General features: G+C 35.6%; 1 protein-coding gene and 1 non-coding gene across 2 annotated transcripts; both read right to left on the minus strand.

The window, feature by feature from the left end:
- Window positions 1–9,716: 9,716 nt before the first annotated feature.
- Window positions 9,717–9,802, minus strand: TRNAR-UCU (transfer RNA arginine (anticodon UCU)). Its single transcript is given in 2 exon segments — window positions 9,717–9,752; window positions 9,766–9,802. It is a non-coding gene; the product is annotated as a tRNA-Arg (tRNA).
- A 1,824-nt stretch (window positions 9,803–11,626) lies between these two features.
- LOC142143110 (serine/threonine-protein kinase SBK1-like) lies at window positions 11,627–13,813 on the minus strand. The gene is made up of 3 exons (XM_075200826.1): window positions 13,723–13,813; window positions 13,406–13,608; window positions 11,627–12,172 (listed from the first exon to the last, which is right to left on the minus strand). Exons 1-3 carry the CDS (start codon window positions 13,811–13,813, stop codon window positions 11,627–11,629), a joined length of 840 nt encoding a protein of 279 aa, XP_075056927.1.
- Window positions 13,814–15,078: the final 1,265 nt, after the last annotated feature.

A 15,078-nucleotide genomic window follows, 5' to 3' on the forward strand; every position in this document is an offset into this window, starting at 1 on the left:
ATAGTCCTGTTGTATTTTATAGTAAAATCACTTGTTAAAGCCTCTGAAACGTTTTTACTATTGTTGGGAAGTTGATTTTCTGCGCAGAAAAGGTGTATATTGTGTGCCTTTGTGACTTAAATACACTGTTTTATTGTTGAATGGTCTCAGTTTCTGTCTGACGAGGCAGGTTGCCCAACTTAAGGACGGAATACGGGGCAGGTATACTGGCGGCGAAAACAAAGGAGGTATTCGCAAAGCGCGCCCAATAGTAATCACAACGTTTACTGATAGTTAGTATCTTTAAGCGGTGCGATCGGACCACACGTTAAGGCTATGATTGTGACTTGGGAGAGCAGCTTGGAGGAATTATGTTGGCAAGGCTGGTAATTGATTTTCCCAGATGCTGCCAGTTTTAATAGACTCAACAGATTTGTTGGAGAGGCAGGGTATCAAGGAGCTGATAGTCTCGTGGTCCGCATTGATATTTCTGTGATAGGGGTCCTCGTTTGGTGCAAGAGGAAGCGAGTGGATGCGGCTTGAGCAAATACATCCACGGCCGTTAAAAATCTCTAGCGGTAGATTGCGTGTGGCAAAGTGTTGAAAGTATTCGTTGGAGCGGCAGGGTATCGAGGGGCTGATAGCCCTGTGGTCTGCAAAGATATTGACATTGTTCAACATGGGTGCTAAGCATACGCTAGAGATGGTCAATGTACTGCCTGAAAAAGGGCCTATTGGTCAGCGAGATTTCTTATGTGTAAGAAATATGGTGCATGTGCAACTGCATATTGCGACAAGTGGGTCAAGATGACCAAGGATTGTGTTAGGCCTTTCCCAACGATAGGTAGTTTCAATTCAGAGGTACTGAATAACGTTAGCGATAAGGTACGATTGATTTAAATCAACAAAAATGAGAATTGAAAATGATGACTGTTTAACACTGTGGAAACTTCAAAAGGGCATGTAGCAGGATAGCGTGCAAAGCGAAAGGTAGCACAGCAAAATGAAGTGAGAGCAAGCTGGAAAGTTTAAACAAAATAAAAAAAACAACTTATATAAATCAAAGGAAGTTGAGACATCTGGGTTAAGTACACAAAGCATGGCTACAAGTAAAGAGGTGATAACAGTAATTACAATAGTGAATATTACAAAAATTGTAAATGCTAATATGTAGAATCAACTCATGCGAGTTGTAACCTAGAGAAAAAATTAATGTTTAGAAATATGGCAACATGATGAAATCGAAAACAAAATATAGTTGCGGCAGCATTTAGTGAGTAAGGATTATTTATGAGTTATTGGAAAATGCTTAATGTTAAACTGTTTATAAAACAGATTGTAGGGAAACTGTCATTATCAAATGTTCTAAATGAAAAAAAAATCCATATATATAGTATGCATGTCCTTGGAAAATGATATTAGTGTAATGTGTAATGGAATAACGTGTATAATGAATTCTCATATTTTCTCTCTATTATATATAAATTTGTTTACACAGGTCAGCAGCAGAAATCCTTGTTTGGTTGTTTGTTTTTCTCCTCCCCAATAGATATTAGGAGAAAAAGGGGGAATTTGAAAAGTTGTGATAAGAAGATGCTAAAATCTGCGATTTTTGGACGAATGACAAGACTCCATCTTACCTTGCCAAAGATTGACATCATGATGTCACAACAATGAAAGAAAATATTCTCTTAGACGTTTTTGACAGGGATAAGCTATAGCCTAATTAGGAGTTGTTCAAATCTGTGTTTCACTATCCAAAGGTTAGCCTGGTGTCAGAAGCAAAATAAGGCAGACGTTTTGTTTTATCCCTGCATAGTGGAATGAGTTTGAAGACATTTTGTCTCTTCTCCTATAGTCAAAGATTACCGTCAATTGTAAAAATGTATCTGTATTACCACAACTAATTTCAAAATTGTATTATATGTATATCGTTGAGTCAACAATAGTCAACAAAATGCACACGGACACATTATGGATGATCTATATTTATATTAGAAATTATTGAGTAGATATCTGATTGCACCTTTGTGATATTGCTTGCACAGATTACTGTATTTTAGAATTTCTCGCCATTTATGTAGGGTGTGGGATTTGTGAAAATGTATGTGTATAGTACAGTAGATTATTCTAGTTTAGTGATATATATAGTAAAGGATTAATTATGTAGACCTGATCAGGAAAATGTTTTGCTGTATAACTGATTTAGAAAATGTTAAGTGAGTTGCCATATCTTAAGATGTTCTATTACAATTTAGTTCAGAAGGTTATCATTATGTCTTTACATTATGTGATTTTATCCGGATTTATACTGGTCATTATATAACATAGTACTGGATATATATATATATTGCGAACAGTGTAAATTAGGCGAGGGATAGAAGTAAGATTGTTTAGATTGGTTAAAGTTAGTTTATTGTTTTATTACCTTAAAAAAAAGGTATTGATTTCATTGTTTTAAGAAAGATAGCATGCACCTTAGTTTAATGAAGGACAAGGGAATTGTGATCAATTATTGACTATATATATTAGGTACTGCTGTTAGAATTGAGCAAAGTAATGACTGAGCCGAGCTGTGGCCAGAGGGTTATCTTTTGGTTTTGCACAGCATCATAATCACTTTCAGACCTCTATCTAACTTTTCATTTTTTAAAACATTTTTGTTTAGGGAAGCAGCCACATGTGATGACATTTGAACTGTAACAATGAGTAACTGTCAAATATTTATTTAACATAAGTCTAACAACTGAAAGAAAAAAAAAAGGAGTTTGAAGATCCTCTCCCCAGACTTGTGAAACACTGACTGTTACAGGTAGAAATTTACTATGTTCTTGTTGTGTAATAAAGCAATAGGAAGGATATTACCAGGTGTTGAAGACTGCTGCCACATTACTGAAGGTTGTGAAAAGAGACACTTGGATCCACTCTACCATTTGTAGGAAGAACACCAAGCCATCAAAAGACCAAGCAGAAGAGGGAGAAATACTTCCACAGCTTGAGAATGTGTTCCAGGAAATGAAAGATTGATTGGTGCAAGAAAAACGAATCAGCGAAGAAGAATGAGCCGTACATGGTGGCCACCACCTGTTTGTTTTTCTCCTCATTGATTTCTATATGTTCCAGCATCATCTATTTTCAACTACAGAATGGGGGTTTTGAGAGTGATTCTTAAAATGCTGTTAAGGTTTTAGAAAGGTAACAAGTGAAGTCCAGTTCATTTCGTTGTTCAATCCTCAAATTTATTAGTTTAGAGATTAGATTTGGGATGATATATTGAGCATATTTCACTGGTTGAACAGATGAACAAAACAAGAAATTGATCAAAGAGAAAATATGTTTACATTGGGGAAACTTTTATTAGTGGTTCTAACGGATCTGTTCGTGAAATATGTAGTAATATATATATAAATATTATATATAAATATATATATATATATATATATATATATATATATATATATATATAATAAATATATATAAATATATAAAAATAAAAAAAATGGAAATTGATAGAATAATCAATGTTAAAAATACATACTAGTAGAAACATCTGGTACAGGGGAAGGGTCATAATTAGATTAGGATAAATTGAGTTAAGCACTACATGGTCAAATCAATGGAAGATTTTTTTTTTTATTATTATTATTATTATTATTATTATTAATACACTTTTTAAAATTATTGTAGTTTTGAGTACTACAAGAGAGTGGACTGTTAAAGTTGTATATATAATAATAACAACATTTATTGCCAGCAATCTGATCTGCAATATTATTATATATTATTGCTATAGTACATATTATTATTTTGAGGAATTGCTGGTACAATACTTTGAAAAGGCTAGGAACTATATCTTGAGCAAATATCTCTTCTAAGAAAGTAGATCAGTGAAGTTAATCCTGATTGATTGTGAGCCATCCATGTGACCTCTGTGATGGCATCATTTTGTAAACACACCCACGTTTTTAAATTGACCTGCAGCCAACTGAGCGGACACTCTCTCTGCTAAGAAATCATGGTCTACAGGCTGTATGGTAAATTAACTCTGTCTTTGGTAACTATGTAACTTAAGATCTAAAACTAAAGTAAATCTCTTTTTATTGCAAAATCTACAATTGGACTGGATAATATTGATTTATTCTGGAAATTAATTCAACAGGTCATACTGAAGAGCTCCCTGACTTTCAATGTAACAATGTCATATGATACCACCTTTCCAATAAGCCAGTTTGTCCCATATCTGCCCGGCTACGTCTGCCCCAGCCACATGTTATTGTAAAGTGGAAACATCTAAGAGCAAGAACAGCTCAGCCGTGAAGTGGCAGGCCACAAAAGATCACAAAATGCTGTGAGTTTGTCATTAACATATAGTGCCACGATGTCCCTTGATTTCTCGTTTTTAGAAACAAATATGACAATCCCTCTTAATTATGTACCCTTGTTTCCGGAATGGGCTATTCTAGTTATAATTACCATGCCCTCTAGAATGACCAACAGGAGGAGAAAACTTTTTGCTGATCTCCACTGTGGTCAAAAAAGACATCCTATACGTGTGGATTAACAACGAGTCTCCTACCATGTCCCTTTTCATAATTATCTATTCCATGCAATGCGCCTGGATTGGGTGGAATCCTCCATAAATAAGGAATTATGTACAAAGAACTTCTTGGAAATATGGAAAAGCTTTATTGACATAATGCTATGTATACACTCAACATATGTTCACATCTGCTTCATATACTGTACTTGGCATGAAACCAGAACATTATTAGATGATCCTCCAGTCTTATTGGAACACAACATTTTAAATACCTAAACAAAAATTAAAAATAAGAATTAAATTTAAATGAAAACAATTGATGAACACAATGGGTAAAACAGTGGTTTATTATAACTACAAATAGTTTGCTATATCAACAGTCAGGTAACAAGCACATCTTTTATCTGGGGATTATGGCCAGTTAAATTACTTTTACAGAACTATTCAGTGAATAATTATGGGGAACTCAATGGACCACACCTGGGAAGTGGGTATATTCCTTGTGACAATTTTTATTTACATCTTGTTATTTTATTTACGCTGTTAATTATACATATTTTCTTTGTTCTTCCTGTTAACATTTATCTACTCAGCATGATGTGATGTTCTTTCTATCGTTTTTTCTTTCTTTCTTTCTTACTCTAAAAAAAACATATTTTAACAAAAACATATATTGGAATATATGGAACAGAGATTCCCTGCTTGGATCATAAAATATAGTTTGAAGCGCAACTAGAATAGCATTAATGGTATGTGAATATATGTGTGTGTATGTATATATATATATATATATATATATATATGTGTGTGTAATAAATATATATTGTATTATGAGTGTGTCTTTAGGGTTTTACTATCAGAGCTGAGGTTGTACCTTGCCTGTTTCAAATACAGCCAGTCCATAGCCTAAATCCTTGATTATCTATCTGTTTCATCACCCATCTCTTCCATGTATAGTTTCAGGTAGGGTTGTTTGGAAACCTATGAAGACTGCCCTCCATTGGGATCTTATATATTATCTGCAGATATACATTTAGAATATTGATCTCTGATCCAGCATAGGAAAGTCTATTGTCTGTCTAAATGCAAATTCCAACTAATTTTAAAGAGAGAACAGTCAGTCCAGGATGAGGGAAATAAAAATAAATCAGAAAGAATAGAAAGTGAGACATATGTTTGACATACAAGCAGTAAGAGCTTCTTTACTTTATGTATTACATTATATTCACACCCACAGAGATACATTTTAGACTAAACAAAGAATGCATTTCATGCACAGTTCATCAATTTACGGTTAGAGTACTGATCTGTAAGTCTGTTATTTGCAACAATTAAATTTTCAGGAGTTGTGGAATAATGTCTCTTAGTTGCAACTTATGTTCTCAATTGAGGGTGGTAACCCAGACACATGAAGAGGGCTTCAGCAAGAACTAGAGTAGGTTTCCAGCCAGGTTCATGCTAGGATAATATGGATTTGCTCTCAGTGTAAAGATCAGAAAACAACGTCGTCCATCCACATCATACACAACACAATCATATGGTCACTACATAGAAGTGTCCTGGGAGGGGAATGTATTCAGATGCTGATGTACAGGCCAAGTAACAAGAATTGTGCTGGATAGTCACAAGCCCATTGTCCTGTAACCATATGTTTTACTACTAGTGATAACTAATCCCAGGTGGGATAATGAGCTGTGAGTGACTTGCTTCCTCTATCTTTCACTTTTTGCTTTATAGGCTGTTTCTATTAAATGTATTCTTACAGTTGTTTCAAAGGTAGGATTGGTTCCTTTAGGGCATGGACTCCCAGCTCTTGTCTGGAGACAAAGGTGGACACACCTGGAGTAATGTGGAAAGGGGGCATTTTGTATTTCTGTTTTGGTATGTAAATATGCTAAAAAAAAATCAGGTTTTCTATCAGACTTTTTTATACCCCAATACTTGATATTTAGAGAATGGAAATTTGAAATTAATGCATAAACACATACGGTGTAACGTGTCTATTTATGTAACAGAAAATCCCAACCCTTCTATTTAGGCTCTCATTCAATCAAGGTGAATATATTCATCTTACTTAGAGGTTATATGAATTATTACCAATTAATGTATCAAAAGTATATAATCTTATAGCAATATATAAGAAATGCATACAGTATGTATGCAATTAAACCAAAACACAAATAAAGCAACATTGGTCAATAAAAAATTGTGAAATATAGCTAAAATAGTGCCATTTAAGCTGTTTTTACTCATGTATTACTATTTATAGCATTAGCACTCATTTCCAGTCTATTTTAACAATGGTCTCAATTTTCAACAATTTTGGCAAAAGTCTCTAGTGAGCTGTCTTAATGAAAGCTTTTCTAACTTTGGCATCATTGCATTTGCTTTCTCTGATTCAATTCAAAAATGATAAACCATACTTTATGGTTCCTTAAATCCATCACATAGCAAAAATCATTATCCATCATATCTTTCTATTGCATTGTCAAGACAACTGGCTCCTCTTGTGCCTGGTCTGTTTACCCTCCCTTAGGATGTAAGCTCGTATGAGCAGGGCCCCTCCCCTCCTGTCTCCATACCTGTTCTTCCGCTCCGTCTTTACTGCATATGACTAGCCGGAGTTTCTGAAGTATTGGTACTTTTTGTTCATTGTTCTGTATGGTTTCACCCTGTATAGTCTACTGTTAGTACTGTGTGCGGCCCTGCGGATACCTTGTGGCGCCTAACAAATAAATAATAATAATAATAATATTTTGAGCAACCAAATCTGCATCAATATAAGTATTATACATGCATGTGTGGGAAGGGGGACTATTGGCCTATCTGAACTGTATATTTTACATATATCTTACATGTCAATAATACAATATATAAATATAATTTATATACAATCCATATTTATATACATGGGTCTAGGGAACAACCTCAGCTGCAAGTCTTGGGCAGTCCCCTTTACCCCGGGGTTGGACAAAACTTACCTCTGGGACATGATTTTCCTCCCTCCCCCCCCATAAGCATATATGAGTCCCATGGTTTGATTCAGAAGGGCAGCATTATGGCACAGAGCATATAAGTAAACCAAGGTATTGAAAGCCATACTCTTGCATCCGATGAATATTGTGGCAATGTATTGTGTGGCTAATATTTGAATTTTTGTTCAATGGGTGCAGGCCACATTCATCTATCAGCAACCTTATTTATTTATAAAGTGACAACAAATTAAGTAGATCTTTACAATTTCATGCCTCTTTCCATCTAATGACAATTATTACTGCCTCTTAATTCTTCATAATGCCTGTATGAAGTTTCAGATTTAGTGTGTGTGCGTATTATTGCAACATTTTTATCTCTTGCCCCTTATACTATTTTTTTTATTTAATTTAACCAATGGGCTTGCTTCAATTGGTTTCATGGCAAATGACATTTTTTATGCAGCCGCTGCAATGTTCTACAAGCGGTCACTGAATTTTGAAAATTCCCAGTAAAAAACCCTCTAACAAAAAAATCCCCTTTCAAATATAGATTTCCCCGAATGAACCTTTCAAAATATACGAAAAGATTACAATATATAATATTTTTTTTTGGGGGGTGGGAGGGTGGGGGGGGGAGTCCAGCTGCTTGCTGACCATCATAAATACCCTTCTTTAAATATAGATTTTACTGTATGACCCCTCCAAAACAGACAAGTATTGAAAAATAGAAAAGATCAAAATATATAGCCCTTTTTCGGTGGGTTAGCTGCGTGCTGACCCTTACTATCAGCTTTTTTTAAATATAGATTTCACTGAATGACCCTTCTAAAATATAAAAATATTGAAAATAGAAACAATTAGAATATATAGCTTTTTTAGGTGCGTGCAACTGCTGCTGAATCTCACACGCAAACACCCATCTTTTTTCTAAATTATTTCACATGTCACTACCCCACACAAGATTGCATTTACTTAAACTTTCAGTTTTAAAAGAAGGAAATCTGTTTGTTTTTGGATTCTGCTGCTAAAAGTCTGACAGCAAAAGCACTGTTTTTCTTTAGAATTTGCTAGTTAGTTCCCAATGATATCTATCTAACTCAGTCTGTATATACTGTCTTTTACTATCAGATATATGGAATGCATTAAAAACACCTAGTAGCCACTAGTCTGCATAAAGTGTATTAAGATTGAAATTAAAAGCAATTGATCAGCTAACTATTGTAGCTGACTATTTTCTACAGAACTGCTTTACAATGATAACAGGATACTATTGCTTTCCTATTGCTTTATTATGTCCCTGGTTCACCTTGAGCGCTATTTTCTGAGTATAACCTAACCTCCTCCCTACACACTGTCTCTTCTAAAATGGCACCTTAGAGAACGAATGCGAACTATATATACAAAAGATGGTGATCCAAAACTCGCAAGAGTTTTGCAAAAATAATCACGCAAATGACGCTTCACCTAATTTTGAGAACCTCATTTGGCGGAAGAAACCGAGTCACTATTTGGTTTCACTAGTATCCCCAACGTCAGATTTTGACGAGTTTCACATAATCTGAACCACTCATCTCTAGAAGAAATACGCTTTAAAAATTTATTTTAATTCAACACAGGTTACAGTATTGGAAATTTTCCAGGAAACACAGGACTGTGTGCTAGAGTTTGTGTTTGTTTTGCAATACAAAATGCAGACAGAAACATTTTCCAATATTTACATAGTTTTTGTCTGCTTTCAAGTGGAGATACAAGTCTTAATTCATGCTATCATTATTATCTTTTTAGAAGTGGATGTATGCCACAGACATAGTTCTTAAATTATTATTGGTAACAATGGGTTCAAGTGGTGGATTAAAAAAATGTTTCCATTGTTCCAAATTTTTAAAAGAGTTTCAGATATTCACAACAAGTCTGCTAAATGGGACAAAAAGCCATGTCTGAATTTTCCAACTGCCAATTTTCCCTACAAATACTATTTCAAGTATCAGGAATTATTCCAGTATTTTGTGCTACCCAGGTTGAGGATCTTAGGTAGAAAAGCTCATTTCTTTTATCACACTGAAAAGATTTTGATCTAACAACAACCTGTTGTATATAGCAGCTATTTGAATGCTTATAAGGATTTATTACTTAATACATCTTTGATAGATTTGAAACCTACAATCTGTAAGTTACATCCAGATATATGTGAATTTGAAAAGTTCACAATTGAATTGAAGCAATGACTCTGGTGGGACTCGAACCCACAACCTTTGAATAATTACAACATGGTAGAAGTCCAATGCGCTATCCATTGCGCCACAGAGCCATTGTGGTTGGGTATTTTCCTTTTGCTTTTACTGCTTGGGGTATACAATATTGAAATGGATAAAACAATCTCTAATGTAACAATTCTCTAGTTAATATTTTTTAACACATATAGGTTGATGGCAGACATATAGCAGGAAAGAGAATGGTTGGTATTGAGTAGGAGCTTATAGCGTGTTTGCAAAATCATGGGTAGCTTTAATACAGATTAGTTATACGAAAAGTAGTGTGGATGTTTCTGAATTTCACTAGATATCCTTCTGCTTTCTCTAACACCTGCCAGGTGACAAATGACTGGGAATCTTGGATACAAGACATTCAGCTAAGAGGTGAATGTCTGAGTTTTAAATAAAAAGGTTTATTGTATTGCAACTCTGTAGCTAGCTCTTGTCATAGATTTTATATTAATGGCCAATGCAGTAAAATCTCTGGCACTGTTGGGTAAAGGGTTAAAGACGAGGTACAACAAATTTAGGTTTTCTTTACTCTGACATCCTACTGTAATCTAATAACTCACTTACTCATCACAACAAATAAAATTTACTTTTTAATACCTTTTATTCTTTCAGCAATATTCACACAGTGATGTGTAACGCCCCCTCTGATGTTGGTATATACAGTTCCCGATGACTGAATATGTGGCCCCAGCTCTAGGCCCCATAGAAGACACACCAGCAACATAAGGTTGGTATGAGGGGAGGAGAAGTGAGTGCTGAGGGAGTGACAGCCAGGGACACGGGACAGAGGGGAGGAGGTACCGGCATCCCCCCTGTAATATGGGGAGTGGGTCCATGGCCTGCAACAATGAGGGGCCACAGAATATGATATCTGAGAGAAGATGAGTGACATGGGACAGATGTTATGGAGAAATTACCTCAGAATGTGACTGAGGAGAGCTAAGTAAGGGGGTATATACCACATTACCTCAGAATATTACAGTATGTCTGAGAGACAGCAGCCAAAGACTGATTGTCACATCTGAAGAGATAGATGGCACCAGATTAGAGAGACAGTGTTATGTGTCATACTGAGACACCCATCATACATGTGAGTGGGTGAGCAGAGCTTGAGAGTGCACCAGAGTTAATGCAATAGACAGGTAAATGCAGATATCACCCATACGTGTGTCCCCATTTAACAGCCATAGGTGTAAAACCTGCATGTGCAGGGACCCTCTACTCATTTATGCCCACACCCAAAATCTAGCCAGAGCTGAGGAAATTGCAAGTGAGGAAGTGCATTGACCATCTGTGCACTCCAGGGGGTAAATGTATCAAGCTGAGAGTTTTCTGGTGGGTTTAAAAAGTGGAGATATTGCCTATAGCTACCGAACAGATTCTAGCTTTCATATTGTAGAATGTATTAATTAAATGATAGCTAGAATCTGATTGATTTTTCAAACCTGCTGAAAAGCTCTCAGCTTGACACATTTACCTCCAGGACTGCACATACACTGACAGGGGATTATATTTCTATGTAACAAACATATTTTCCCTCGTTTATAGAAGCATTATTTTTAAACTGCTGGTGTGCTTTAAAGACAATCTGCTTAATATAGATATTCAAGCAAAGGAAGTGACAAAAAAATAACTTTGAAGAGCATATGTTTGTTTTTATTAAACACTGAAATGTACAACTAGTTTTTGGTGCAAGAAATGACCCCAGAGTCCGTGTAATGTTTCCTTCCAGATCCATTAGGGCTGAATTGCAGGGATCCATTCTATGATATATTGTGTTGGTCTCTTGTAGGATTACAGCCTGATGGTTGCCCTCATCCATTTGTGTTATCCATCTCCACTATCTCTCTTGTAGCCTTCAAATTGTCTTAGCACAGGTAATGAATATTCCAAGGACAATGAAGATAGTTTAACACACACAGAATTGATGGTCGATCAGAACAGTTCCGTGAGAGGAGCTTATTAAACATGGCTAAGGCCTCTCTTGTAAACCTTTGCCAGGAAGGTGGTGGAGGAATAAGATGGCAGTGTTTCTGCCAGTGAAGATAGACGTGGTACTCCATGTCCCACTCCACAGCGTTCATCCAGGGAAGGTATCCAGTGAGTGCAAAGTACAGTAGAACACCAAGTGCCCAGGTGTCTACACTAAAGGAGAGGACCAAGTACTCATCATTCTTCACGTCACACAACTCTGGGGACATATACGGGATGATATGTGACCTGGTGGACACAAAACTGCCAGCTTTTCGACTCAAACCAAAGTCACAAAGTTTAATGTTATAATATTCTTTGTCCATGAGAAGCACATTGTCTGGCTTCAAGTCCATGTGCACCAACCCAATGCCGTGCATGTAATCCAGAGCTTGGGACAACTGTAATGCACAGCGCTTCACCACACCCTCTGGCATGCCAACCTGCAGAAGGAGACAGATAGATGTTATGAGACGTATTTGTACAGCACCCTACAGAAGTCAGTATATTTAAGCATGTTATTTCCTAATTTTTAAAAGGTTAAACTGCATGCAGATCTGAAATATAGACACACCAACATTTTTAAAGCCTTCCCATATGATTTAGCTGATGGAGCTATGTATTTTTGAGACAGTCAAAAAAGAGGCTTGAAAACACTGAAGGAACAACAAACAAATATATAACATATATATAGAGCATTTAAATATTAACCTGAAACACCATCAGAAACTGCTATATTTCGGTAGTAAGATGGAAAATTTGGTATTTCACGTTCCTTCATATATATACACATGTTTTACTGTATATGCAACAGCAATGAGTCTCACTGTGGACACTCAATATCTGATCATTTAATAATGTGAGACTAGAAACTGTCCACATATAGACCATAATAAAGTGGAGAACCATCAAAACAAAACACTAAACATAATATATATAATAATAATAAAATATATGAAAAACTGTGCATGTTCTTCCAATAAATTAAATTGTGATGTTCAGTTATTTAACACAAAGGACACAATTCACGAACGGGATGTGATTTAAAAAAAATGGTCTTAACATGACCTGGTTGTAGAAAAGAACAACAAATAATAATAATCTTTTCAAATTATGTCAAATAAAATGTAGTTTTTCTATTTAAATATTTGTGAATTTGTGGTCCTAAAGATGTGATATTAATATGCCTCAAAAGCTCTCTTTTTACTAGTCAGTTTTATGGTAAGTAGTTATCTGTTAAAAGTAACATTCACAAAAAAAAATTTCACAATTATTCTGTAGAATATTAAGTCTCAAAAAGTTTTAAGACAATCTTTAATAATTTACAATGAAGATGGTAAAACGTTAATTTTCAAAACTGTTCCACATTGATTTGCTAATTATTGCACATTCCGCTTGCGGAATTTGGCCTTAGGTGTTCTGAGGCCGATCCCAACTACTACACTCAGCAGACTGAACTAAGTGTTATTGTCCAATTTCTAGGCATAGACTAATTTCTCAGCATTCTAACATTAATGAATTTGAAGTTTGCTTTAGCCTCCATTTTTTACACCCGCAGCTTTAGTGATAGTGTCCTATATGTAAAAAATTGTGTTATAATGATAATTTAAGTGGATGTAGTACACAGTGTGAAGATGAAAAAGACCTGCAAAAAAATTCACAATGGTGCTTTTTACCTTTGGTTGGATAAGGTCCCGAAGAGTCCCTGCAGGGGCCAGCTCTTGGGGCAGGATATAGTAATCCATTGTGTTATAGAACATTGGGTATGTGGTTATAAAGCCATGGCAGCCGGAGAGAGCAATTGATATGCCAAGCTCTCGGAGGAAGTCTTTCAGCTGGGTTCTGTCCTTCCTCACCAACTTGAGCGCTACTGCTTCACCTAAAAACAAGAGGAAAGAAATTGTAATATCTTTCTAATCAGGACTTCAAGAAAGTTTATGATATAATAGTCTACATGATGTGATCTCCAGTCTCTAGTCAGATGCTTACATACCTGTTATCTTGTCCTGGGCAAGCAGAACCATTCCAAAGGTCCCTTGACCAAGAGTCTCGATGACCTGGTAGATGTCAGAAATCGCCTCCATTTCCAGAGTTTGGCTGAATTGCAGTTTGGACACAGGTGATGGATGTCCTCTATCAGACAATACAAAATTTATATATTTAAATGCTTGTTAAATGGAGTTTTAAATGTGGTTAATTTTATCATAATTTATTTAGACACTTTCAAGACATCACAAGCTGGAACAGAGCCACCCAATGGCCAAACTGTTAAGAAAATAGTATACTCTGTTACCAAGCATTATTTAGTGTTTTCTGAAAATATGTTGTTCTTCAGCATAAGGACCAAACATGTAAAAGAGCATAGTCACAATTTACGGTTTCTATGAAGTGCAGTTACATATGACTGACAAATGGAAACTGCACTGAAAAGCAATTTATAACTTGATATCATGAACACCAAGCAACAAGGTAAGAGTAAAATAATGTCAGATTGTTCTATAAAGAGGGAAATGATAGTCTGATTAATTACTAATTATATAGCATCTAATTTTAGAGCATTAAACCCTTTAAACAAACCAGAAGTTGGATAAACCATAGAAAGTGGTCTCACCTGGGCAGGAAGGAGTCCTGTGGAGATGAGGTATCAGTGGAGAAGTTGCTCCTGTGGGTCACAAAGCAGGATCAGTATAATACAGCCAGGGAAATCAGCTCCTAAGAGGTCCAATCTGCACAGCGTGCTGCACGGGAATCAGAGAAGGATCTTGAAGACAGTGTTCAGTTCACAAGGAGTGAATGTGTGAGGTGCATGAGCTACAGCTGTCTTTTATGGGGAGCTCAGACATAGGTTACTCCCATTCCAGGTATAATGGAAGTCCATGGACCTCTATTAAAATGCAAATTAAGGCATCACCTAGCAGTTAACTATTTGTGAAGCCTCTATTGTGATTGGACTAGGTGTGAATAGACAAAGGCAGAAGAGAGAACAAGTGTTACATTGTGGTGCACAAATACAAACAATCTGAATTTATTACATATAATTTAAAATATTTAAAAAAATACAAATTTATTTCTCTTTATTGAAATATGGACTTTTATAATGTCAGTGAAGATAATGTTTCATCGAAATTTTACATTGTAATGTGTCCTCAAGATAGAAATCAGTGCAGGCTAATTATTGCTTTAGTTAACGCCATGGTAATTGTAGATAAAGAGCTGTTAGTTATGCTCTTGGATCAGGGAGTTATTGGTTAGATGTGGATTTTTATATTAGTGTTTAGCAGATTAGTTAAAAATTATACTTTACCAACTGTGAATCACTAATTGTATAGCACCAATAGGGGAGTTAGGA

Source organism: Mixophyes fleayi, chromosome 3, assembly GCF_038048845.1.
Source record: "Mixophyes fleayi isolate aMixFle1 chromosome 3, aMixFle1.hap1, whole genome shotgun sequence".
Classification (NCBI taxonomy): domain Eukaryota; kingdom Metazoa; phylum Chordata; class Amphibia; order Anura; family Limnodynastidae; genus Mixophyes; species Mixophyes fleayi.

Excerpts from the sequence above, each read along its gene's own strand:
- LOC142143110 (XM_075200826.1), bottom strand. The coding sequence starts at position 13,813 with ATGGAGGCGATTTCTGACATCTACCAGGTCATCGAGACTCTTGGTCAA. Across the intron at positions 13,609-13,722 it reads TGCCCAGGACAAGATAACAG|GTGAAGCAGTAGCGCTCAAG; the intron begins GTATGTAAGCAT and ends TCTTGTTTTTAG. Across the intron at positions 12,173-13,405 it reads GGGACCTTATCCAACCAAAG|GTTGGCATGCCAGAGGGTGT; the intron begins GTAAAAAGCACC and ends CTCCTTCTGCAG.